Source organism: Malurus melanocephalus, unplaced genomic scaffold (assembly GCF_030028575.1).
Source record: "Malurus melanocephalus ecotype Western Australia unplaced genomic scaffold, MMel_1.1 scaffold_5, whole genome shotgun sequence".
Classification (NCBI taxonomy): domain Eukaryota; kingdom Metazoa; phylum Chordata; class Aves; order Passeriformes; family Maluridae; genus Malurus; species Malurus melanocephalus.
The window spans coordinates 3,990,606-4,018,469 of NW_026623237.1; the positions used below are offsets into that span (position 1 = coordinate 3,990,606).

At 47.9% G+C, this 27,864-nt stretch overlaps 1 protein-coding gene across 1 annotated transcript in view; it reads right to left on the minus strand.

Annotated features, from left to right (window-relative positions):
• Positions 1–27,864, minus strand: part of MDGA1 (MAM domain containing glycosylphosphatidylinositol anchor 1) — a 137,265-nt gene that overhangs the window by 11,384 nt on the left and 98,017 nt on the right. The window contains exons 11-14 of the mRNA XM_057370903.1: positions 14,734–14,911; positions 13,626–13,649; positions 6,697–6,849; positions 5,375–5,509 (exon numbers count right to left, since the gene is read on the minus strand). Coding sequence (XP_057226886.1) covers positions 5,375–5,509; positions 6,697–6,849; positions 13,626–13,649; positions 14,734–14,911 — 490 coding nt within the window. The remainder of the gene's footprint in view (positions 1–5,374; positions 5,510–6,696; positions 6,850–13,625; positions 13,650–14,733; positions 14,912–27,864) is intronic.

Sequence of the window (27,864 nt, forward strand, 5' to 3'; positions counted from 1 at the left end):
CTGCACAAGGCTGCTGCTGTGAGCCAAGTCTGAAAGGAAAGATGTTCTGCTRAAGGAAGGGAGCAGGGATATGGCAACTGACCAGAGGAATAACTGTCTCAAACCAGCTGATCAGGAACAAAGGAAATCTGTGAGGATTCAGGGCATCTGTAAATGAATGGGCGGCAGCAATCTGTGCCCCGACAGCCTTCCCAACAAAATCTGCAGCACGAAAGTAGTCAGACATTCAACTGGTAAGACAGAAGAKATTCTGAAGAAGGCAACACTTCAGTGCCTATCTGCACTGGGAACTCGATTCTGTGATGCACWCTTAGTGAGGGGCAAGGAAAGGCAGGGATCCATGAACCCACATTCAAGGTATTAAAGAGAATGCCTGCATCAGCATGAGGACATGATCCTTGTGGAATAAAAATGACATGCAGACAATCCACATCTGAACACCTTTTCCTCCTCTYCATGTCTTCTTCAGCTTTAGATGTCAAGCTCTTTGGCTTAGGGAGGATTCAATCCTAGAAATCAAAGGTGCCCTCTTTGTAAACATATAATGAAGGTATAGACACATAGTATTTACTGGGCTCCAGCAAAGGAGCTGAAGGGAATTCTTTGCCCTTGGTTATGCAGGAAGTTTGGTTACATAATGTATTGGTACCATTGTGTCTTAATAATCTTTAAGTCTATGCCTCTGATCCAAAGTTCTCTGAAGACTTTAGAAAAACAATGATTTTATCTGTCTTTGGTTCAGAGCCACTGTATTGAACATACAGAGGTTGAATGACACTTTACAAATTTGTGGTCTTGCTAGGTACTTATAATCCTTGCTCATGATCACGGTATTTGACTAACCTCCCAAAACACCCAAGCAGATGCTACTGGAAGAGACCACAGTCTMTCCAAAGAGTCCATACCACAGCCCACAGGAAGGTGCTGGATYTCTTAACAAATCACTAATCAAATACGTATTTATGGATGGAGAAAGGAGTAAAGCCAAGAACTCATCTGAATAAGTGGAAAAAGAATGAGAACTAAAACAATTGAATACATTTTCTCATTACAAACTGTTCACTTAACTCTAACTGCAACTTGTTTTCAAGACCCTAGAGGGAACTGAATCATGCTCATTAGGAAAATCAGCGTCCCCTCAATCAATCCAGTGATGCAATCTCTWCTGTGTAGAGTTATTGCACTGCAGATAATGGCACGGATTTAATGAACAACACATTTCAATATGAGGCAAACTTTATGTATGAGAACGCAGCTACCTCCAGGGTGCCACCTGCACTCCTGTGCAGGGGCAGGGCGCTRTGTTCGTAAACAACGCTTGGGTAGAAATGAGGGAGCTGTGATGTTGAACCTCACAAAAATTATGTCTTTGTGGTTCAAGCTGCTTTTGCATTGACATAACTGGTACCTAYCAATCTGTGTGACCTGACAGCTCTGACTGMAGTCACTTGTCAGTAACAAGTTGAAGCCGCATGCCACCAGCTCTTATCATCCACCATGGCCTTTCAGACACGCCTTTGCACTGACTGCAGTGTCTGAGTTGAAGAAGWAAAGCAGCAATTCAGTTTGGCAGGGCTTCCAGGTCTGTGGTTCCTCCTCAGCAGGAGGACATCAGTGGTGACACTGCCTGTGTAAGTGGCCTGCCCACAACCCAATTCCCTCTGTGAAACTGCTACAGCTTTCTTGAACTCAAATGTGTTCACTGTGGCAAGTGATATGATCAGGTCTCATTGTTTCCAGTGTCTCAGGACCAAAATCCCTTTTAATCAGTCCCCAGCACTGTTCCTCACAGTATCTTAGAATGGAGTGGAAGAGAAAAAAAGAAAAGGGAATGGAAAGAGAAGTTGGAAAGGCCCTATATCCAACAACTAGTCCAACTGCCTGACCACTCTCTAGGAAGTCTATTCCAGTGTCTGACCACCTTTTCAACAAAGAAATTTGGTTCTTCCCTGATGCAGTTTTGAACCAGTCACTGGGTACTGTGGATGAGCACCTTCCACCATTTTCCTCCTCAAGARGCTGTAGASAGCAATGRGTACTTTACAGWTCTATTGGAAACTTTTCATCCTATTTATACATARACCRGACTTAGCTGGAGKGGTCAGATAAGGTCTGTGTCAGACWATCACACCCTTAACTCTCCMTTCATCRTGGCTGAAATTTCCATGTYCCTCTKAGCARMCTTCRTSCTGTGACCTGATCATGAAGATGTCTCTTGCTGCAGGGCCTGTGAGAACATCCAGGAGTGAGCAAGAGGCTGTACAGGTCATAACCTGGCTACCACTGAGTTARGAGACATGAGAGAGGTGGCAGGGGACTGTGGTGGGACCAGTCTGTCAGGGAAACTGTCCTCTTAAAGCATCCCCCTCCCAGGTGCCCCCTGGGAAGGGAGGAAGAGGAATCTGATGGCTGAAGCAAGGACCTGAGGATTTGTTCCCAGCTGTGATGCTGACTCGCCCAGCCGACCTGGCAAAGAGGCTTTTTGAACTTGGCCAATGGTTGCTAGCTGCCATGGCTGGTTTCCTCCCCTGAAGAAAGCAAGCAATTCCTCAGAAACATGGAATCACTGAATATTCTGAGCTGGAAGGGACTCACAAGGACCATCAAGCCCAACTCTTCCKCATGGGGATCGATGCCATGACCACAGCAGCATGGGCACCAGGATCCAACCACCTGAGCCTCATTTCATATTTCCACACCCGGCACAAGTAAGGCACCCTYGTTCTTGGTGAAAATGGGATTTCTTTTCTTCACCTCCCTCTGATTTTTGTGTTGGTGCTGGCAGGATCATAGGGCGGTGTGAATGCTTGCTAGAGAGGGGGCCAAGGAAGAAAAACAGATGACCAAATAACTTCAGAGAAACGGGAATTGCCTCCAGGGAGCTCCCCTTCATYCTGCTCTCTCATCAGCTGAGAGATATTCAACAGCATCCTGCTCTGCTAGTCACTGAATATTTTATATCACGGCTACAACCAGTCCATTTGTATTCCGTTTCTCTCTTTCGTCATATCTATTATAAACGAGTAGTGTCTGGGAACTCTCCCAGGGAAGATTTGCCTGGATGGCTATGGATATTTTATAGTCAAATTGTRAGAGTAAACCAGCTTTCAAGTTCTGTAGTGGGGGGAAAAAAAGGTAATAAAAGGATTATTAAAAAAATAAATAAATGTCGGGATTTTATACRGCTACTTTTTGCAGAGCTTCAGTTTGCTCCATGATGGAACTGGAGTTGCTGGAAAAGGCTTGGGATGGGAGACACCCTCTTGCTGGCATTGTCTGCTGACAGGAGCAATCTTGCTGGCACCTACTTGGCAGGACTGTGGTGGCACAAGATGAGCCAGGGGTTGTGGCTGTGACTGCAGGCATGAGGGACAGYTGGGAATACGGGAAGCAAGGCGTGGCTCGGGATTGCAGCACCCCCACTGCCTTCATACCATTGCATATGTGAGATGGGCAGGAGGGCAGGGTCTGTCTCCTCATTTCACAGAACTCCTGCTGAGTCTTACACTCTCCTCTAATCCAGGGCTAGAGAAGAAGAGCTGAATAAACTTGTTTTGCCCCAAGGACTCTGAGAGGACTTCAGCCAGTGAGGGCATCAAGATACTGAGTTTCACTTTGCAGACAGGCACATGGTGGGTTTGCTGGAGTAAGTCATGCATTCTACAGGCTGAGAGAAAAAGGACTTTTTTTCTCATTTTGTTCTCTTTCAATCTCTGTCTCTGTCTAGTCAGCCTAATTAAAAAATTTGCTCTCAGCTCGGCAGCACCCACCGTGGAAATAATCATATGGCAGAAGAGTCTATCCACTTCACAGAAATTGATCAGCCCCTTTGTACACAAGAGCCGTAACATTGGGTTGAGAAGAAAAATCACAGATATAAAAGGCATCCAAAGCTGAGGAACAGAAAATAGCATTCAGCAGCTTTCTTAGGTCTTGGGAGTCACTATAGCTTTTGGGTAATTTGTCAACGGAGCAAATCAGTAAAGAGTTAAATCAGYAAAATTCTAAAAGCAAAAATCCTGTAATGAATTGATTCTCTGGCATGTGCGGTCCACCCCATCTCCAGACAGACCACCACATGAGAACTGTTAAACCGAGCTTTCTTCCAAAATCAAGCAGATGTTGATGAGCTTTTACCTGCAAAATGAATTTGGGAATATCACACAAGAAAAAAAGCAAGAGGGGCCTCCTCTCTCCACATTTGTTTTTTTTGCCAATCTCCCACCAGTCTGAGCCACTCTTCATCGAAGAATGAGATCCCTTTCCAGACCTCCAGGAGAAGACGTGCAGGAAACAGGCAGCAGAGCTGACTCACCATAAGGGCCAGCGGCAGGGAACACACGAGTTTTCCAGACAGCATTAACAGCTGGACCCTGTCAGCTAAGCAGGAGCAGCAGGTCCAGGAAAACCTGGTGTGAGCCAGCACTGATAGTGCTCCCTGCCTGAGCAACCTGCCACTGCTGGCATGACCACAATGTGGAGCAGCCTGTCTGCAGGGGGAATCTAGGTGTGTGAAAACACCTCCGACCTAGCCCGATTCCAAGTGCAGAGAGCAGATATGAACTCTCAAAACACAGGCACAGATGGAGACCTGCTCAGTGAACCGCAGCACAGCTCCTAGCCCTGGACAGCCGTGGTGTCAGAGTTTCAGCCTTGCCCAGATTTTGCAGTTTAACCTCTCAGCTGTGCCACATGTGTGCAGAGACGTGGCCAGAYTCAGGAGCACGTTCCCTCCCAATGACATCTACAGTACTGAGCAGAGAGCTGTTAATTAACCCTGCTTATTGAAGGGCGGACACATTGCTGCCTGGGCCCTGATTTTTCAGTCAGGCTCTAGTCCAGCAGGTGATTAATAACCCTGTGTGCTGTGGGAAGAGTGCATCTATTATTCAAATTAATGAAATTATAATCAAGAGGTGACGAATTAGCAGTTGCTCCTTGACTGGATCTGGAAACTCATTAGCGTRCCAGGCGCTTTCATGGTGCTCGCTGCACTCGAGGCTTACAGTAACGAGAGGAGGGAGCCAGGCAGGGCAGGCAGCCCCTGGCACAGCTGGGGGAACACACATCTGCCCCCCAATACAGCTGTGGCCACCACAGAGCCCCCTCACCTCATCTCCTGTGCAGCGCACATACCGACTGTAAGTGCTGTCCCAAGGATGGGCTGTGACAGCCTCACATCCCTGGCACTGCTGGGCTGTGGGCACAGGACAAGTATTTGAGAGCAGCAGCCCACCCTGCTGCTTGGAACACTGGARTAGGACTCCCGCCCTCTGGAATTGCTGGTTGCAGGCACAGCTGCTGGAGAAGGAGGCTGGAGATGTTCCCCGGTAGCCCATGAGGCTGGGCTTGCCTTTCCCTGCAGGGTACTCACCAATGTGCTTCCCATACATGTGGTAGTAGAAGGAGACACAGTAATACTTGGCAGTGATATTGTAGAGGGGGCTGATGAGCCGGGCTTTGTCTCCTGTCACCCGTGGCCGGGACGCCTCGATGAACATGTAATAACCTACAGAGYGAGAGGGAAACGTGGGCAAAGGCAGTCTGGGTCTCCCTTCCTCCAAAAGATGGGATGACAGCGTGGCTGGGAGGCCACCTCTCCTCTGGGAGACATGGCCTTGCTGTTCCCAGCTGCTCTGCACCCCTGTGATCCTGGCCAGAGACAGGTACAGGATATCTGCAATGCCTCCCATGCCTTGGCCCTGTTTAGGGAAGAGCAGGAGAGGCAGAGACAGAGCTGCTGTGAGTGYGTGCAGCAGGTGAATCCCTGAACACACACATCTGCCTGAGTGCAAAAGGAGCCTCAGAGCTGACTGCACAGTGCAAGGAGAACACTAGGAAGAGGAGGGAGAGACCATTCCAGATTAATTTCTCTGCCTCAAGCAGAGGGGGAGAGAGGATTCGGTACATTTAGCCTAAACAATATTGTTATCTAAAGAGAATGATACCCAAGCAGTTGTTAACAGCCCAGCGAGGAACAGATTAGCTATTTTATTTGTTAAGATAATTTTCAATGCTCAGTCAGGTGGGTGTATTGAACACTAATGGGAAAAGCCACTTCCTTAGCTGGCCATTTTATTTCCCTTTTTTTTCTGAGTTCAAAGATACATGTTTGCATACGAATTTACTTTTCTTATTTGAGAAAGAGGGATGTACTATCCAGCTAAACTGGGAGCACGTACTCCGTGCACAGCTGTGGTGCACAATACGTAACACCAGTCTCCTCCWGTTAGAGGTGAGGCTTTCTCCCACTCCACAAGCAGCTCCTGTCTGGTCTCTCATGCTTCTTTGCTTAAGGAAATCTGTTTGTATTCCTGAGAGCTTCATTGAGGAAAGAGCTGACTAAAACCTACAGAGCCATTTCTAGGTGTTAGAGATGTTCTCCTACTTGTTTATCTTTTTTTTTTTACTTCAAAACAAGCATCAAACAGTGCAAGGGCATTAGGCAGCAGGCAATTAGCTGGTAACAAGAACTAATGCTCACACTATTCCAATCAACAAAGTCATGAGTGTTTTAATTGTGTGTTTAACGCCAATCAGTAATATGCAAATTAGCTGCCTGCTCCCTGCACCCCGTGCTAAGCAGAAAGCAGATCATCCCTCCACAGGCTCCCAGAGGCATAAGGCTCCTGACAAGAGATGGTGTAGCCCCTCGCCTCCCCAGCAAAGCCAGAAAAAACCCAGACTTGTGCCTACCCTCCGGCGTACCGCTGATGTCCGTGGGGGGCCCGGTGTTGACGGTGCGCTTGGGGTTCTGGGTMAGGGCGTTCTGCCGGGTCCAGTCAAAGTTGTCCATCTTGTCCTGCATGAATCCACAGATCTTCTCGTCCTCGAAGCGGCAGGTGTTATCTGTGGGGAYGGGAAGGGAAGGGGCTGCTCAGGTGCAGCTTTTCAAACACGCTCCCCAAGCTGCATGGGTGCTCACGGCAGTGTTGTGTCACCACTGAGGCTCCCCTGACTGCAGGAGGAGGCTGAAAAGAAAGRCTTCATAGAAATTACAGAAATCACAGAATGGGCTGAGTTGGAAGCAGTCTCAAAGACCATTCWGTTCCAAASCCCTTGCCATGGGCAAGGATGCCATTCACTAGATCAAGGTGCCCAAGGYCCCATCCAACCCGACCTYGGACACTTCCATGGATKGGGCACCCAYAGCATCTCTGGACAGCCTTTTSCAATGCTTAGCATTCTCTAAGTATTTACTCTTAACATCTGATCTAAATCTGCCCTCTTTTACTTAAAAATGTTCCCCCTTGTCCTATCACTACSCATGMTATATCAGTGAYTGKTGTTATGGAAGGGTTAAYCCAGGCTGATGGGTGTGATGGTCTGACAAAATGGAATAAAACTATTATGGCTAAAGAGAAAGAGATTTTCTGAGAGATCTGAAGGGGCAAATGTAGAACAGAGTAAAAAGACCACTGAGGGCAAACTGGCTACAAGGGGTTTTATATCAGAATAACTTGATGGTAGAATAATTTCTCCAGGAGAGAGGAAAAAGTATCAGCAGATGATCCCCCTTCAGGCTATATATTTAACTAAACTATGACACACATCAGCTGCGGAGAAGAGGTCAGCTCAGTGTGACAAACGTGTCGTTTAGCCAGAGTACATCTAATTTATACCAGCTAAAAGGCACATTTKATTTTGCAGCTTGTGCTGGCTCCCCTAACCAAATAAAACACGTAGGTAAAAGATTTTTATGTGGGATCAACCACATGTGCAATAGYGCTCGCTTTTATTACTACCACAAGACAGTTACACCCTACGGCAATATTGTAAGACAGATGAAAAATCTTGTGCATAGACATAACACAATATGGACCTGCAGAGATTGGAATGAATTGGATGTGACCAGGCTGAAGATTGTAACCTTTGTGTTAAAAAGGTAGTTCTTGAGTCACACCAGCAAAGGCCAAGGACCAGCTTTGCGCTGCTGACACAGTGAGAGAGGGATGGATAAAACAGGCAAAAAAGAAAGAGAAAACAGGCAAAAAAGAAAGAGAAAACAGGCCCACCTACCCTACACAACAACATCTGTTATCTTGTACCAGAGAGGAGAGATTGCCCATGAAATGAGCACAACCTTGACTCTGACATGCTGCACCTTCTGGTGGCTACCCTGCAGCTAGCATCCTCCCCATCCCTTCCCATTTGGAAATGAAGATGTCTGTAATCCAAACGGAAACCAAAGGTCTGCACACCCACGTGGGTGCGAAGTGGGGTTCCTCCTTCTCGCCTGTCTCTTTCCAGAATCCCACCAAGGCAGTCAGAAAAGAAAGGGCAGTCTCCTGCTGTGGCCTGYCAAAATGTCTTTGCCAGGATAGGTGGGACAGTGGGTGGCAAGCCAAGGGCTTGGTTCACAGACCAGGCAAGCTGGGTTTTCCGTAAGCTCAGTAGGAAATGCCACATGTCCACTCCCTTGGGCTGAGCACAGCCATCGGGAGCTTGTCTGGGCTGGCCMCTTAACTGCTGATTAACCCTGGCTAAGTGCTTTCCATTCAATCTGCTCATTTCCAATTAGCATCCAAAGCCCAATTAGCCACTGCTCAGCAGCACCTAGCACAGGGGCCCAAATGGCACCKGGAGCTGAAGAAGGGAGCAGATGATGATGGGGCAGATGCTTGCAGGGTCTGAGACAGGGCAACTGGGTGGGATGGGGGGCCTCTTCCATCCCCAGAACAAAGGGATGGAAGAAGCAGAGAGTGARAATGCAGCTCCTAAGGGTCCTCCCTCAGCTCTCATGGCTGAGARAAGGGAGTTCATGGCTGTACCAGATACTCAGTGGTCCTCAAAGGAGGGCTGGAGCCCAGCAAGCTTGCTGATGTTGCTGGGTTGTGTAATCCCCCTTGTTTCTCTCCACTGGATCAAAGACAAACATCTGCATGACTCCAGCTCGTGGATTACCAGCTGCAGATAGGGGAGATGTGTTTTCTCTTAGGATGACATTTTCCTACACAGCAGGATCCACCACGAGTGTCCTTTTGCAAAAGGACAGGGCAGTTTGCACCTCTGACCCTGATGAGCACATGGACCTTCAAAGAAAGATGACATCTGTCCTCCAGCACAGAATTACCGTAACAGGGAATATGAGGTGGAAAGCAAAGCTGGAACAGAGAGGCCAGCCAGGCAACTAATTGAGAGGGAACAAACCCACAAATGAGGAGGCACAGAAATCAAAGGAAAGGCAGATTAAGGAGAAAGCACAGGCTCAGGTGGAGATCAGAGAGTTGTGCAAGACAAGAGGACTTGAGGACAGCATACCCAGCTTAGCACCAAGGCCTGGYTGTGCCAGCCTGGCGAACTACTGTGCCTCATCTGTAAGAAGCCACACACACAGAATGAGACTGCTCAGAGAGGTGACTCAAAAGCCTGCAGAGAGCTCTTCCACTGTCCAAACAGGGCCCTGCGTACATCCCCTCCTCTCACTCAAATGCAGCTACTTCCAGAAGGCAACACTTCCAGCAGAGCACATAAAACAGAGAAGGGTCCCATGCAACACAGATGGAGCTATGCTGTTGCTTAACCAACAACCTGATTCATCTCATGTGCAACACCACTCGCTGGGCAGGAGTTGGTAACTACAGCACATCACCTCTGCTCAGCTTGGGAGCTCACCTGCTCAGTTGCCTTGCAGCAACTAATGAACAAGGCTCCCCACATCTCTGTGGCACAGCAATGCCTCTTTCTGTGCATCTTCTGCGTTACACATGGGGAAACAGAYACACAAAGTACAGAGGGACTCATTTAAGGTCACAGCAGCAGTGGCTAAGCTGGAAACAGAACCCAGGAGCTCCAACTCCTGGTCCTTTGGTTTAAAACAAGCCAAAGGAAAGCAAAGCTCCGTGGTTTCTCTTTAGCTACAAGTGGAGGTTCCATGAGAAACTGAGAAGTGTCACTGTGGTTTGGGGCATTGCATGTCACCTTTGGATGGTTATCAACAAGGTTAACCAAGAGAAACCTGGCAGATCCAGCCAAAATCAGAACCTTTAATGACCTGCTGTGCCTCAGAGGCCATAGAGGTGATCTGACTTTAGACCTCGATTGTGTGATGCAAACCTTCTGGAAGACTTCCACCATTTGCCAAACATCCTGGTTCATCATCAAGGTGTAAAAGAAGCTTCCTGTTTAAAATTTTATCAGTGGATTTAAATATTGAACCCAGAAGTTGTTCTCTGAATTGTTATAGGTGAGGTGGAGGTGGCAGGGGAGCTGGCTCCTCAAAGGCTGGAGTTAGCAATTCTTCACCAAACAGATTTCCTTGGCAGGCTTTGCAGCAGTGGCAGCTCAGAGTGCAGAGATGTTTGCTCCCAGTTACAGACACCTCCCTGCATTCCCAGGGGAGAGACCCTCTGCTGTGGCAATTAGCATTTCTTGTTGCTTTGCCTTCTTGAGAAACATAATGCAGGTTTTCCTTTCAAGTCCTTAGGGGAAAGCCATCCCTGGTTCTGAAATTCTGGCTGCCGGATGCATGCAAAAAATAATCTTATTCTAGCTGCAGACTATGGGTGAATAGCAGATGGAGTGCACTTGAATAAAATTGCCTTCATCATTTAGCTCTGGCCTGACAACTGACACTGGCTTGTTATCAAGGACCACGCTCTGAGCCTCAGCTCTGCTGCAGACCTGCTGCGTGACCCATAGGCTATCACTTTCTGGACATCAGTTTCCCCACCTAGGAAATTAAAACAGTGAAAACTGAGACCTCAAAGCATGTAATGATCTCAGGAAGAACATTTAACAGCCTCTCCCATTGCAAGCTTCTGGGGCTTTTATAACCAGTAATGGAAGAAAGCCTCGCAACACGCTAAGTGGTTAAGTCATCCTATTTGCCATCAGGATACAAGGAACTGACACCTTTTTTAACCTCTGCATTACAAACATGCTTGAAGAATGGGCACAAACATGAGTAATCCAGCTCTAAACACAAGCTGACATCTCATTGCCACATGTACTTACCTGAACAAACTTGTATTCCTGTGGACTCTGAGCATTACCAGAGATCAGACACCCAAGCAGTAGATGGTAAGSAACAAGCCAGGCTAATCTACAACAAACCAACATCTGCCACGGATCGCCACCCACTGTACTTGTCCGTGGTCCCAAAATCATGGTTTTAGCACCACACACAGCCAGACTGTGGAAACATGAGAAATTGCCTTGCTGCTCTGGAAGGGCAMGACACATTGGCCAACAGAAAAATAAACCAGCTATCCCATATACTTCTTAATGACCTCATCAGCAAGGTTGCATGGTTATATATGATAGAGCAAGGGAAACCAAAACACCCACAGCTGAGGAGCTGGAATGGGTTATGGGGCAGCACTCCAGAGGTTAGGTTAGAAACCAAAGGCTATATCAAAATGAAATTGCAGAGGAGGTAAGAAGGACAGAGTAGATTCTGCACCTCTGGAATTTAGTCATGACATGAAAATAATCAGTTATTCTACAAGAACTTTAAGGTAATACCTTAGAATTAAGATAATTCTTGGGCAGTTTTTAAAATATGAATTGTGGTTTTTTAGAACCAGATTAACTTATTATTAAGAGTCAGTCTTATTGGTAACCTCTAAATATTTGAAATTCCTAATGTCTTCTGTTCATTTCCTCTGCTMTTCCTTTGCTTTTCCTTTATAACCCAATACCTGGCTCGGTAACCATGCCACACGCATGCCTGCCCCAATGTTATTAACATCTTATTAGGCTGAGAAAGAAAATGCATGAAGAAGTAATTGTATTAAGTGACTCTCAGAGTTTGTAAATTAATCACCATTGTGCATGCCCTTGGATCAGGCTGCCAGAGGCATTAATCATCTAATCTTTGCCTTTCACTGGAGAGCTCTCACTGTTTGCTACCAGAATTTGGCTGGGCAGCTTAGCATGAACTCTTCCCTGGGGTGGTGGTAGCAGGGGAAGTAGGAAAAGAAAAAGTAGCAGGAGGGATTTCCATGTTACTGGGATGAGAGTCAGGGAACTCAGCTGTGGTCCAAATAAAGAGCTAAAAGCCTTTGGGCTCATATTTCACTGGCAGCAGATGTGAAAGAAAAGGGTGTATCTGAAAGCAAGTGTGGCAAGTCCGATTTTAGGCAATCAGTCTCAAGGCATGAACCTCATGACTGGCCCAGGGGTCCTAATATCCACCAGAGGCTGTGCAACTTCCATCAAGGGGAAATTGTACGTGTTGGGTTTACTGCATGAAAAGCGTGAGTGGCTGAGTTATCTTCTACCATAGGCAAATTTCCCGCAGTGGCTCTGGACTCAATCAAACTGGCAAAGCAACCCCAGGCAGGCAATTCGAAGGCTCAGCTTRCAAAGACCCCAAGAGATTGACACAATTAGGACTGAAGTTGCTCTGGGTTTACCAGTGATTTATGCAGTGTAAAAGCAAGTGGCAAAAGGCCAGATTTTGTCACTTCCACCTGCAGGCTGGGACGCTTGCCTCCTCCAGCAAGTACCAGGAGACACATTCTGGAGTAGGTCCCTGAYAATATGCTCTGTGTTTCCCAGTGAGTCTTCTATGGAGAATACTTAAAGAAGATCAGGAAATGAGGAAAAGCAATCAAATGGAATCAGGAATTAGAGCCACAAAATCCCTCCGACTCTGTAAGAAGCTCCCACTCTCAGGCAGAGCATGGCTCATCAAACCATCCTCAGAGTATGAACRTGCAAGAATTAACGCCTTGTGGCGGCCTTAGCATGACAGCTCCACATCCCGATTCTTGGCTGCCATCACCTAACCCTGGTTTCTCCTCCCCATTGCCACCCTGCAGTGCAGCAGTAGCACTTAATTACACACAGAGTAGTACATAAAAACACCGAATAATGACTCAGCAGCTGGAAACAGGGAGAAACAGGTACACGCTCTTCATGGAGCACCAGCATGTAGCCTGCCCATCTCTGCCCAAGAGTTTTGCCTGGGGTTACATCCTACAATGAAAGCAAAGGGAATTTGTTGCATTCCCTGAAGATCATTCCCCCACTACTAACAGCAAGCTAGAATTCCTCTTTCATCTTCAATGGGCATTATCATGTTGATGTTAATGACCACTGTTCTTAGACATTGTGTATTTTGCTCTCAAAATCAATGGGAACTCTGGATGCTCAATCTTACCAAAAGGTAAATAAGCAAATTAACAGTGATGACTCTGGAGGGGAGGAAGAAAGGGATTGTGCTCAARGAGTTTGCAAGAAGAGCCAGATCTGAGCTGGAGACTGCTCCATACAAGCCTGTAAAGATATCAAGCGGCATCTTTCCTAGTCAGATGGGGATGGGGAATATTCCTAAACACATATTTTGGGGAACATTTAATACCCTGCTCACTGGAAGCAGATTGCTCATGCTGGCGCAAGGGGATGGGTGTTCAGCATCACACTCTACCCAGCCACAGAGATATCAGGTGTGAGTGAGAGGCATATCCTCTGTGAAAATCTCCTGGCAATAACTTGAGGAACAACAAATGGCAGTATTTACTGGAAGATTTAGTGTATGCAATTTCATCCTCTTTTGGGGAAAAAGATTTGACAAAATCAGCTGTGTATTCCAGCTGTTTGTTCTTGCCTGATCTGCTGGAGCACTTGACAAACATGCATTACATTCAAAGCATTAACACAAAGGTCTTGTTGCTTACCTGTTGGATTGGGGTGGTTGATTGCTGAAAAAAGAAACAGAAAAGCAAGTGAGAACAGCTAGTACTCCCCCAAATCACAAATCATAATCAAAGTCTGAAAGTAAAATAAACACATCAAGAAAGGTCACAAATGCACAAGTCTCCTGGCAGCATCCCTCTGAAAAAGCAGTGATTGGAGTCTGTTTTGGTGGTGGGAAAAGATGCTGACACTCTGATCCAAGCAGCAACAGAYCTTAAGAAAACCCCACCCAAGGGGGTGATCCTGGGATTGTACAGGGAAACCCTTCTGGCAACCCAAGTAGTTCCTTCTGGAGCAACCAGGGGTAACACCCCCTTAAACACCAAAGCCTGGTGTGTAAGAGGGACATCAAAACTGTTTGATGCACTGTGGAAATCTGAGATGACAGCTATGCTGGGGACACTGGACAAATTGTCTGTCCATGGAACAAGAGGGCTGTGTGAAATCATACAAACATAGGAGGAGAAGGATCTGTACTTTCTGCTGAAATAGAGGGTCCAAACTCCTGTTGGGGAGTAAAGAAATCATGGAGTTGTGGGAATAGAGAGAGCTGTGAGCTGYTGGGATGATGGGGAGAGAAGTATGGTCAATGTGTATCAATGGGATAATGTGGGATTCATGGGACTGGACAGAGCTACAGCTTTATGAGTGACTAGTTAGGAAAGGAATCATGAATTCAACTCTGGAAATAACTGAAATCGTCTTACTTTTATGGGCATCTGGCTAATGCCCATAAAAGTATCTGGTGGCTGTCTTCCATAATATACCAGTGTACTATGGGAAGTTGCATTATGTCCTGACAGGGCACTGGGGTTTTTGGGATCTCCTGCCCACAGACTGCAGAGTGTGATTTACAGCTACTGAGTGAAGGATGAGTGGAGATCAACCTTCAGAGGTCTCTATTTAGMGCTCTGCGCCGATGGCAACAGCCAAAACACAGTCAAATGTGATGGCACTGCGCCATCAAAACTCCCCAGAGCCCAGAGACCMAACCAGGGATCTCGGGACACCACATCTGTGCATGCCCACGTCCCCAGGCGTGGGGCTCGGAGCTGCTCTCGCAGGCAGCACCGAGGAGGAGACACCTACGTTCCATGTACCGGATGACGCGGGCAGCCATGTCCCCGGCCCCAAARCTGGTGATGGGCGTCAGGCGAACTTCATAGCTCTGAGGCACTTTCAGGTTGGGCAAGATGTGCTCCAGCAGCAGCCCTTTCTCCATTTTCTTCACGGGAATGAAGGTTTGGATGGTGTTTCTCTGAGACAGCTGCATAGAAAAAGAACCCACAGTATTATGAAAATCCTGAGACTGGAAACCTGAGCAATCCAGTCCATCATSTAACACCCTATTGCTCCTCTTCCTATACAGACGTACACCTGGTCACCCCATGAGATCTTCATGTAGACCTGGTTTGGAAATTCCCAACCCTGCTGAGCTCTTCCTCAAGGGAAGCCTTGGTGTCCTTCTGTCTCTAGGGAGGACTGGAACTACAGGTGCTGGAGCAACTTTTGTATGAGAATCAATGGCTTCAGGAGGAAGAATGAACCCAATTCACCCATTAGTGCACACAGGTTCTGTGGAAACACAGCATGGCATTTTGCCAAGATACCCTTCAGTTCCCAGAATTCATTCATTTGCTTCCTGGGCCATGTTGCATTTCATCTGGTGTCTCACTGGGACCAGGTTCCTCAGCAACCTTCCTTCCTTGATTCCCAGCCCACACTGCCTTCAGAGACCAGACCAAGGAGTCTAGCTCAAGCTGATGGCTCTCTGGAGTCTCTCATMGGCTCTCTCTTCCTCAGACACCCATTGGAAGGGGCTGAACTATGCTACCTGAACCATTCCAACTAAACATTGTTCAGTTTGCTAAGGCAGCAGGGGAGTTTCAAGAAAACAATGGGGAAAATATCGTTATCAAAATCACCACCACTAAAAATGATGAATTACATGTCAGTGAAATCTCCCTGCCACGGTCACGCTTGCTTGGCTGGGAAAGGACAAGAATGAGGATTGCATTGTGCAGATACAATTTCCTGCCTGTCKCTGTGCGTGCCTGGATCCTCGTGGCAAGAAATGTTACTGGGGATGCTGGTCCTGGTAAAAAGACCTTTGGCAGGRCTTTCCATAGTCCAGCGTTCACTAAGCTTTCCCCTGCCTCTGATACATTCTCTAGGCTGAAGCTTTCATTGCAAAGGCAATTCTCCTGGCAGGCAGTCTCAGTGCTCACCATTAACTCTGAAGTTACAGGATTACTGGATGCAAGGAGGAAGGTTTACAGCAAATATATCAGTATAGAGAGTGCGGGCAAGAAGATGAGTGAGGGCACAGCAGAATCGAAGGCCACTATCAAAGCAGGACAGGGGGGCTACCCTAAAAACCACTGAGGAGCAGTCCTTGTGGGCAGGACCAGGGAACTAAAACTTGGCCCCAGGATGCTGCCAGGATCTGTTCATATCAACAACGCCCTACCTGCACACATGCAAGGTGGGTTCTGACCCAACTGGCATTCYGACTGCTCAGCCCTCCCATCTGCCAGCCCCCTACACCGCTGCTCCGGCCAAGCAGTGGCAGAGCTGGCTCCCAGGGGCAGGAACTTAACCTGGGATCATTAGTACCAAACCCTCAATCATCTGGGAGAAGAGGAGAAGCCAGGAGCCAGAAGCAGAAGGCTGGAGTGGTATGGCTCCTGGCATGGGACCTTTTGGGGAGTGGAGTGTGACTGGGAGGGCTGGCAGCAGCTCCTCCCCACAGGCTGCCGTTTGCAGCCAGCAAATAGGAGGAGGTCAGGAGCCATTTCCCTYGTCTAGACATAACCTTTAGAAGGGAAACAAAAGGAGAGTCAGAGAGAAGCTTGAGGGTGAGATTCAGACAGTGCAAATTCCACCTCAGCTGGGARTTAGGTGGAATTTAGGTATCTAAAGCCTCTGGGAGCAAGGTCAAATCATGTATTCTCCCACATCATCTAATTCAGGACAAATCAGCCTCCAGTCTGAACTGCACAGCTCTGGATCCCCCAGTTGGGTCTATCCTCAGGGGCTTGTGTAACCAAATAAACAACTGGCTGCCACCCTGGTTAGCCTGCAAAACAGAAATAATTAAAGGTACATATGCTTCCCATGGGTCACAACCTGCCTGCTTCCCAGAACAGACCTGGGTCACTAGGTGATGGGAAAGGCACAGCCAAGGCTCAGCATGAATTCCTCTTGGCRCTTAAAGTTTTAAGGGGGTCTTTTTCCTCCACCAAATACTTTGTAGCCAATTTTTCTCTCAGCCTGTGTTCTGTCTCCATTCCATATGCAATTTGGACAGACACAGAAACCGGCAGCCAGCAAGACTGCCCTCTGCACATCTTTACCATTTGCAGGTCTCTACAGTCCTGGCTTCACAACAGAACTGGCCCTGGATGTCTTTGGAAAGGCTGGCTCTTCTCTGTGAAAAGCAGTGTGGGCCAAACACGTACCCTGAGCTCGCTGCAGCTGTCAGGAGAAGGAGCCAGGTGTGCTGCCATCACAGCTTAAAGGGCATGAAATTGGTGCAAGGGAGAAAACGGGGACAGAGCCAGCCAGCTGCTTGTGGTGTGATGTGGAGCAGGTGTCGGCTTGCAGTCACTAGCACAGCTCCAKCAGACAGAGACATAAAGGCCAAGGTCTGCCCCTCCTTAAACACCCTCTGTGTCCCTRATGGCCAGCAGCAGGTCTGTGCAGAGCTGCATCCACCAGTGCAGCAGGAAACCATTTTTYAATCCACTTCAGCTGCCAGCTGCTGCCCTTTCTCCTGCTCTGTGTGTTCTCTGGTCTCATGCTATCCTGGAATCTTCTTCCTTCCACCCCCTCCTCAGCATCTCTCCTCCTGATCATGTCGACCCAGTGTTCCAGTTTAATATTGCTGCAGTGCAGTTCATAAAGCAGAGGACAGGGAAACACTGGCCACCTTATTAGAGGCGCTGAAGCCTCAGTGGAGATCTCATGCAACAGGCTCATTCATCACCAGGCTTGGGAAGCTGCCAGTGGGGCCAGAACAAGAGCATTGCACCAAGCACAGCCCTTTCCTCTGCCTTCACCCCCTCCCATTCCCAAAAATCTGAGGAAGGAGATGGAAAAGGAAAAAATCCATGCAAATCCACAGTTTCTACCAGCTGGCTGTGAACAGCACACAGGCTGCAGAGGTGAGAATGTTCTTGTAAAATGGGTACACTAAAAACACCTTAAAAGGGCAAAGTCAGCCCCATGTGGTTCGCATGTATTCACATGCAGCGCCTGTGACTCGTCCCTTTCCYGTCACTCATAAGCAGCATTAGCAATCACAGGAGAGCACACTCACATGCACTCAGCCACCAAACCTCTGGGACCTGCAAGCTGGGGCTGCCCTTTCTCACTCCTCACCATCACCAACCCCACTGGTAYGCATTGTCTGCCCATTCCCCTGTCTATCATCCGAGCCAGCTTGTGATGCTTGCAGAGTGCTCGTCCCGCTGCAGCCAGCTCAGCCCACCTACAGACTGGGAACACACACCAAGAGGCTCAGAGACAAAGGCAGGATACCACACTATCCCTGCCCATGCTTCCATTCCCAGCTGGGCCATTGTCACAGCAGAGGGCCCAAGGTGTGACACACCCAGACTGACACACCCACATTTTCTCTTTATATAGGCCACTAAAGGAAAAGGACAGGACAGTGTTTTCAGACTGAATGATGTTTATGCCAGGTATGTACCAGCTAGCAGACTTAACAAAGCCAAAGGATCTTAATAAACACATCTGTCAGGAGTTAATGTTGTGGTTCTGCTCTACACCACTACCTGTGCTGAGGCTGGTGTCACTTGCGTAGCCATGCATGTGGGCTCACAACCAGCTGTACATTAAGCTGCTTTGCATGCTTGTTTGAGGGAGAAATTAGAAGGAAAATCTATTTTATCACCAAGCCCCAAGGAATTGTTTCAAACACCAGCTAGAAAAATGAACATTAAAGTCAGGTAGATTCCCCAGCATGCAGATCAGAGCAAAGGAACTGTTTTGCAGGCATCCATCCTCCCAGCACTGCAATTCACTCCTAACGCTCTCACTTGTACCCCTTCTTCAGCAACTTCTCAGCTCAGGGCACAAGCACCAGTTCTGTCTTCCAATATTTCCATTCAAATCCTTTCCACACATGCTCGCTCTCTCACCCTTTTTTCTCAGCCTCATTCAAATTCCCCTGGCTGCTCCTTCCTGCAGCACAAAGGAGACAGGGGTGGCTGCCTGCATTCCCACTCCACCCTCACCAACTGTAGATRTGGGCTGCTGGGAAAGCTCTGGGGCCTCTCCAGCCTCTCTGAAGGCAGAGGAGGCAGCAGATAAAGGCAGGCTGGTGTGGYACAGCAGCCCCACATGCAGGCTCCACCACTCTGACAGGCTCTTCCCTGCTCCCTGTGCAGCCCTGCAGAGGAGCAAACCAGACAAATATTGTCTCTGGCACATGTGCAGGTGGGATGTCCTAAGTSCTCCCACTCTGCCCCTCTTCTCTCATCTGTGAGTGTCAGGACACTCTGGAGAGCAATGTCCACCAGACGAGGAGCTGTGGAGAGCCTGGTGGTGCAGGAAGCACATGTATCTCAGTAAGGTCTGAAAAGGATGGGGCACTAATCTGCATGAAATAATCTTCAAATGACTGTTCAGCTGATAAGCTGCACTCTTCAAGCAACCAGCAGCCAAGGAGGTCTTCAAAGCTCCCTGCCAAGCTGCCCAGTTTCTCAGCACACACAGACAKCCCTGTTTGGCAAGGTCTGGGGGACAGAAGAAGGGGAGAGCAGAAGGGCACTTCTCTTCTGACAGGCAATAGCACTCAGGGTGTGACAGTCCCTCCCATCTGTCTATTTGAGCCTGTTCACAAGGAGCCWTGGCCACATTACACAGCTCTGTCCCAGACTGCTGCAGACATCGTCTCGTATCAGATTTCCCCGGTGGCTGCGACTGTGATGACCTCATCCCAAGGAAGTCCAGCTAAGATACAGCTGCTCCCTTCCTACAGGAGTGCTGTTCACAAAGACCAGAAACAATCACACCACTGCCCTCAACATGATAGGGCTGGCAGTGTCTGTGGCCTTAAACTGGTGACAGCCAGGAAAAACACTCCCAGGATACTGGAAGGGGCTGAGCTTTGTTACTGGYGCTGATAACAGATCCTGGGATGACCATGGGGCTCTGCAATGCCAAACTTCAAGCTAACTCATCAGACATTCCCTGTCCTCAATTCCTGTCCCAGCTGTGCTTTCAAAACTACAGGATACATTGCAGAGAGGCAACCTCAAACATGGACATCTTCAAGTTTAAAAAAAAAAAAACATAAGGCAAGATGATTATAGAATTCATGTGTGTCAGAGTTTATAGTGCTAGAGATTGAAAGCAAATTGTCCAATTCTTCATTGCTGGAGATTGAGAGCCCAGCAGACRAGTTCCACAGGTAGAAGTAATTTCTTGGGAAAACAGGAATGAAAAGTGCTCAGAAACAGGGTCARGAGGGATGTGGCGATAGGAAATTTTAGGGAACTTTCTTGAACATGAGGCTCCAATATGTTCCACAATGCTGGAGAAACATGCCATAAATCCAGCCCTGCCTTTCCCCTTCTTCCTATTCACTCTCTGACACACAGCAGTGGATTGTGATCCCTGATGTCACCTTGGCACCRCAGGACGGAGCAGAGGAGATGGTTTGTCTTTGAACACCACGAATTTGATGCTTATCTCTGTATTCTGGTAGAATACTCTGTCCCCAGAGTTCAGAGAAGGGCAAAGCATGGCCACATTGTAGGACACAGTAGGGGAGGTACTCTTCTGCCTGACAGGATCCAGTCCCTGTCACCACTGCTTATTAATTTTATGTATGTATCTTATCCTTAATTTTATGTMTCTTATGTATGTATCTATCTCATCCTGTCTTAAAAGTGGTTTGTTCCCTTTGGGTCTGCTCCTCCCCCTGCACATCAGTTCCAGAGGCTGACCTCCCTAATTCTCATTTCCAGACTGAATTTGTTCACATGCAGCTGACACCCAGTTATCTCGTGCCAGCATTGTCCTTTAGCTTCAGTGGCTCTTTCCCCTTGCTGCTGCTTGCCCCCCCGATGTTTTATAGACACCAATCCCACCAGCCCTCAGCCTTTGCTCTGCTGGGCTAAGCAGGCTGAGCACTCTGTGACTCCTCATCTAACACAGATTCTCACTTTCTGTGGTTGACTGCACAATCTTTTTCTGCATGATCCCRCTTGCTGGAGTTCAGCACCCCAGCCCTGCATATGGGATGCAATGGCACTTCTCCACCTTGCCTAGAAGTGTCTCAGGTTTCCTCCAGGAGTACATTTACCCTTTCTCAGGAACATACATCTGCATCTTACCAGCAGCTACTTGAAATCAACTCACTTGCTCACATTGCTCCTCCACTGTGCTCATTTCCCGATGATGAGCTCCCAGCCTGCAGCACCTTCTGCATGTATGACCCTGACTTTGTACCACTGCATTTMATCCCACCAGAACCAGGCAAGCAGTTTTCCATCTTTCACATCTTCCTTCCAATCCTTCCTGATCCTTCATCAAACTGTCACTGTCTCCCAACCTGCTGTCAGCTGCACGAAGTTTCAAGAACACAATCCTAATAGAGGACTCTGAACTCACTGGCTGGTATCAGCTGCAGGGAAGATGCCTGCCTACTCTGGGAAAACCATTTGGGTAAGTTTTGGGTAGTGGAGAAATTCGGTTGGGTATGAAGATAGTCATTGTGATGTTCCTCTATAATCTCTCATCAAACTTCCTCTGCCTGTCACATTGAATTAAAATATTTCTGTTGGTCAGTACTTCATCRCCATCTTGGATGGAAATTATGTCCAAGCATTAACCTCATCAATTAAATGGCTAAGGAAATTTTAAAGTTGGATTTATTTCATTTTCCTTGCTTGATAACTATTACTCATAAGGGGTTTCCAGAACAAATAACCACATTGCAAGCACAAAGCTGGCATTTCCCARACAAGAACATCAGTGAACAGAAATTCATGCCTATGTTTTTCGTCAGCCAAGCACACAGGTTCAGATGMTGAGGTTAAGCAACGATGGATGGCCAAAGCAAATCCATTATTCAGTCTTAATGAGGAATCCTGGAAGCTTTTTGTCCTGAACTGTCCTTTATCAGGAGACACAGTTTCTGGCCTGAAACATTCCCAGCTCCAGAGAGAGAAAGCAACYGCAACTTTCAGTGGCTTCTGAGGACAGCTGGAGCCATCTAGGCTGGGAGTCAGTCTCTCTCTCTTCCTCTTGCAATCAGCTGCCCATCCTCATTAGGTGCCAAGAGCAGCAGTTTATGGCTTTCTAGAGAAGCCAAATTGGTGCTGTCATGAATTACTGTAAGTGCTTGTTCCACACTCTTCAATAATGTCTTTCATTAGGGTCTGATCAGAAAGCAATATGTATTTTATTAAGTGTATGTTCCCTGGTCTAGGGAAGAGCAGACTGAGCCTTCACTCTGTCAGAGAGGCAGCCAAGCACAAGCCTTAACTGAGGCTTTCCTCTACTGCYTCACAGCCTTGTTTCCAACCCTCAAGGCACATGCAGTCCTTCTGTTTCAGACTCTCAGAAGCTCTCCACTGTTACTGCAAGTTCCTACCTGTACTTAACTATGCACTGCAGAGCCTGAAATCACCTCTGTACCTACTGGACGGGCTGGATAAGAGGCAGCATCCCTTATGCTCCTCCACATCCCCCTCTTGCAAAGAGTAATGGCTCCAGACTCTTCTGAGCCTCACATCTGAAARTCAGCCCTGCTCAGTGCCTTACTGGATCCAACTTCATACCCATCCCTACATCAGCTAAGCACGGTCTCCTCTTCCAYCCATTTCCTCGCACTGGACACGCCTGCTTGCAGCCCAACACACACAGGTGTCTATGCACCGTGCTCTCAGCACCTCTGGCTCCAAGAACAAAAAGCAATTTGGCTCTGCCCAGCTGCAGTGAGGCAGAGCTCTGAGCCACTGTGCCTACAATATGGGTGTAACTTGCAAGCAAGATGTGCCCCACCAACAGAGTTGCCATCTCCCAGGCTTCTTTTCCTGGGTTCTCCTGGCAGAGCCCTCTGTTAGGGCACTTTCACCCTTGAAAATGACAAATAAATCACAGGGCAGATGCTTCCTGGAGCAGAAATAGCCTTTYGGTGTGACCCTGAACTGTCCAGTCTGATACCTGTAATGAAAGTACACAGGAAAGCACCATTCCAGAGCCTCTAGACTGTCCATAAAGAAGAGGCAGAGGCAGMACAGCATCCACAGGGAGAGCCATAAAACCCCTCAAGTTGCTCCATGCTTCCTTTCTTTATGACACACAGCCAAAACATCCATCCAGTGCCTACTCCTGCTCATTTGTGACCAGCTATGGGAGAGACTACATCTTTCTTCTAAATCCTTCCCCTACACACACTCTCATCTCTTATCTCCTGCACGTTCTAGGATGTGAGAGGCAGGGGAAAAAAGAAACAAAATTAAGCAGAAAATCAAAAAAGGAAACAGAAATGAAAGAAGAGGTGGAATATAGGAGGGGGAGCAGGGAAAGGCACAATGGTCCACAAAGAAAAGACGGTGAAAAGTCGGAGGAGCTGACTACTGAAAATAACACATGAGCAGAGTAAATGGGGGGGAGGCTGCATCACAGCCTGTCAACACAGACTTCCAGAAAAACTCAATACTAGCATATACCCCTTCAAGCCACCAAAGGAGTGTGGATAAGAGATGCACAAAAAGGACMGACTTTGATACCTGGCAAGCATTTTTCATTCTGCACGCAGCTTTGTAAAACACAAGCCAAGAGCCTGCTGGATATGAAAAGCACTGTGGTGTGAAAACAACATCTCTATCCTGCAAGGCTGCTATGAGGGGTGTATTGGTTTGGGGAATCAGATTATCTCTTCTCTCACATTTTCCTCACCCCGAATGAGCACTGAACAGTGGTGTTAGGAGCTAGAGAGACATGCGATTCTCCTTCTAGATGTGTWTTAAGATCATATGAGTCTTTCCAGCAAGATTATTTGTATCATTCTTCTCAGCCACTGCAACTATTCTGAACACAGCTAAAACTGGGACATCTGCATGGATGATTCCCTTATACTAGGAAAGTAAAACAACATCCTGCTTTTTCTCTTGCCCAGTCAAGTACTTGAACTGCATTAGGAGCAGCAYTTATAAAAAGTTAACGTTAGGACAAAATCTCTCTGCAAAGCACCTTATGAATGRCAGGGCACCTTGTAAAACTATCAGCTACCCTGTTTTAGTCAGGTTACCTTACACTTTGGATCTGGGTGAGACAGAGGTAATTTTCCCCACAGGAGCCCTCCCAGTGCTGTGCTTTGTGTGGGKAGCTGGAAAGAACCTGACAACTCTCCGGTGTTTTGGCCACTGCTGAGTTCCCACAGCATCAGTGCTGTCTCTCCAATGTCCTCCCCTCACCACCAGGCTGGGGGTCAGCAAGATCTTGGGAGGGGACATCATATCCAGGACTGCTGATTCAAATTGACTGAAGGGCTATGAAAGCATGGGGAGGGGGGTATTTGTTACTACAGTATTTGTTTTCCAGAGCAACTGCTCCATGTMCAGAACAACCTGCTTCCTAGAGAGTGGCTGGACATTGCCTGCTGATGRGAAGTGGAGAATCAATTGTCTGTTTTCCTTTGCTTCTGCATGTGGCCTTAGCTTTTGGTTATTAAACTGCCTTYACCTGGACCCACATRTTTTTTTTTCAATCTTACTTTCTCTCCCTCATCCAGCTGAGGAGGGGAATGATAGAGCAGTTTGGTGGGCAACTGGCATCCAGCCAAGGTCAACCAACTACACTTTGCTTACTCTGGATAATCACAGAAGAGAAATGATGCCTTAAGACTGAAGCATCAGTCTCTATTTTCCCAACTAAGTGATTACAAATGATCTGTGGACTAGGGAAAACCAGCTCAGAAAAACCATATATCATAYTGAAGAGCAATTTGTGAATGCAAAGAGACAGAATTAATCAAACTAATTCATTAGTTAAGCATCATTTGCTAAGCTCTCATGGGAAAACGGAGTAAGTCCCAATAGTGGCATTGGAAAATGTTAGATGACCTAAGGGGGAAAYCTTATCCCATGGCTACCAGGCTCTTCCACTGAACTCATCTGACCCATCAGTGCTGGTCAGGCCTCTGCCAAGCTTCCCTTGTACAAAACACTCTGATCCTCTGGACGACAGGGCCAGCAACAGCCACGGCCAGGCAGACACCTCCACCTGCAGTGAGTAATGCCCAGGGGAGAACTCCCTTCCTTTGTGCTGGGCACAGGCTCTGCTGTTGTTCATTTAGCCAATAGAGAGCACAAACATGAAACATGGAAAAAGCTCCTTGTTTCCAACCCCACCAAACATTCAGCTTCCTGGGATCTTCCCTTACAACACAGATGGAGAAGATCTTATTCTAGCAGCATCTCCTATGACAGATTGCTCRGGATGAAGAGAGATGGCTCAATGTGCCATCAGTTGCAGTGACTGATGGTGTGTCCCACTTCCAGGCAGCAGAGAGCACAGCTGAGGCAAGATCCTGCTGTCTTCACTCCCAAATGCCTGTGGCAAAGTCACTGTTCACCTCCAAGTTCTGCACAGCAATCTTACTCAGCTTCAAGCACWGCTTATCCACCCTGTGTCCTTGATCAGACAGCTTTCCTTCCACCGGCATGTGTCTGACTGTCCCAAACCACTCCTCYCCTGGCAGCCGAGAAAGGCAGTGCCTCCTCTCCCCTCTCCTGCTTTCCCTGGCTTTGCCTCATGATGGAAACCATCATGATGTTCAAACCACCCACCAAGCACACCTCCCACTGACACTGCCTTATTTCTGCATCCTTTTCCACCCCTTCCTCGGGGCTGAGTCCTGCCCAGCTAGCACAGCTGAAGGCAATTGACTTAAGAGCACAGATACAATCTGCCTATTCTCACTGCCTGAAAAAAAGTTGAAATGAAAAAAAAGAGGATCTGTAGGGAGGTAGAATAGCTAGAGCTGAAAAAAGACCTTTTTCCACTACAGAAAATGGCTCTACAGGTAGATGGAATTGTCTTGATTTGACATCCCATATGACAGCAGCCTGTGATCAAACATCAGACTGGCAGACAAGGTAGGAAAAAAAAGAAGACAGGACTAAAGATGCTCTCTGACAGATRTGACTTATAAGGCAACAGAAGGTCTGCTTTAAAATTCAGTGCTGGGCAAACACCATGAGCCTGTCACTGGAGCCCCTGGTTCTAACATGGGTGAGACAGAACCAACCCAGCCTGTACCATCAAGTGAAGTGATRAACCGTAAAGGGTGTGGTTTGTCACACCCCATGAGTGTTTCGGTCCACAYAGCATCTCGCATGCAGCCGAGGCCATCATGTGCTGCTTCAGGAAAAGCCACAGTCCCTTCCTGGCTGTAGCTGGCTGGGACTGTGATGCTCTAGGCAAAGGGACTCACACATCCCTGTTCCATGTGCCCTGTGTCCTGCCCTGAACATCAAACTGGGCGGTCCAATTAAGCACCCTGTCAGCTGAAGGATTTTTTGGTGGATGTGGCACCACAAACCTACCCTCTTTTGCCAGGTAATGTCAGGCCAGTGCACCACAGAGCACATTTTATGTGCCTCCAGAGGAGGATGGATCCCTCCCTAGCTCACAAGCTGCAACTCCATGCTTTAAGCTTTTCATTTTCTAGTAAATTAGGAAATTTCTAGAAAATTAGGATAGCCCTGGCCACTTTTTAGTTAAGTCCTAAACCAGRTATCACCTCCTCAGCTCTTGCAGCATCCCCTAACTGAAAACCTCACTGCAATACTACTGTGGACACACACAGGATGGGGCCAGTGGGGTCACAGTGCCCCACAGAGCTTTGGGCTGAGGGCTATGGACCCAACCTGGCGTGCAGCGGTTGCCTTGGCAATGGCAGCATCGTGCTGCAGARCCAGCAAAATGTCAGCCCCTTTGCAAAGTGAGTTTGGCCACTTTGAACTCTGACTCGTGCAGAGCTGCCTCCTTACCAAGCCTTTGGTGTCCCCCAGCTCTGAGGTGCAGCCCCCAGGCAATCCCACAAGGCACCAGCAGCTCCATTTCCCAAGAATTTTTGCCTGAAGCCACGGCTGCATGTGCAGAAGAGAAGGAATTTTGTTCACTTCGCAGGGCACAGGGCTGGATGGCTGCAAGTACATCACCTTTCTGCAGACACAGCCTTTTCGGTCTGGGACCCAAAGGCATCCTCCAGCAAACATTTACAGGAAAGCATGAGCGGGTGCACTGCGCTCGTTCATCCTTCCTTCCACGTAATTCCACCCCTGCTCAGCATGGAAAGAGAGGGAGAGACCCCTCTGCCCTTGGAAGGGTGGCTGGCTCCCAGAGCTAATGCAACCAGAGACAGACACTGCTGAAGTGGGTTCAGAGGAGAGAAAAAGAACAACTCAGAGGCAGAAATGCAGTGACACAGATCCATAGTCCATGGGACTCGGCATAAAACCTCTCCCACTGTGCTAGGATGGCCATGAGCGGAGTAAACCTTCCACTCTAATCACAGTMATTAAATTCCTGCTAACGCCCCTGTCCTGTGTCTGTCCAAACAGCTCTGCTGTCACCTCCCCACATGGTGTGCRGGCTCCCCACTGCCACAGCTCTCATTAATGCTGCTCTGCCTGGCTGATGAGGCAAGCGGCAGCCGGCTCCCAAGCCCAGATGAGTTTTGTAGACAGCAGGGAATGTTTATCCAACATGGAGGAGATGAAAGTACAAACAAAGAGAGACCATACAATTACTCAGGCATTGCACAGGGCCAGTCTCATTAAAGACAGTCTCYCTGGCAGGAATTAATCTGAAGTGACAACACAGTGGGCTAATTTAGCAAACGGGTCTGGGGCCTGGCCCAGTGCAAATTTCAGGGGTCTCTCTGGCAGGTAGATTGCTTGGAGGAGGGGAAAGCCAGGAATACATAAAGCTGGCCCAATTCAGGCCTGAGACTAAGTATGAGAAGCTACAGAGGAGACAGCAGCCTCAGGTTGCCTTGAGGGGAACAGAAAAGATTAAACTTTCTTACTGCACCAGCAGCTTCTCCTTCGTCTTTCTCTTTCAGCCTCAGGTCACGGATGGGCTCCAGCTCATTAAGTGCACAGTTATTCTGCCACTATCCCCCATAACCATAACCACCAGCCCAGCTCAGATCTTTCCTCCATGATGCAA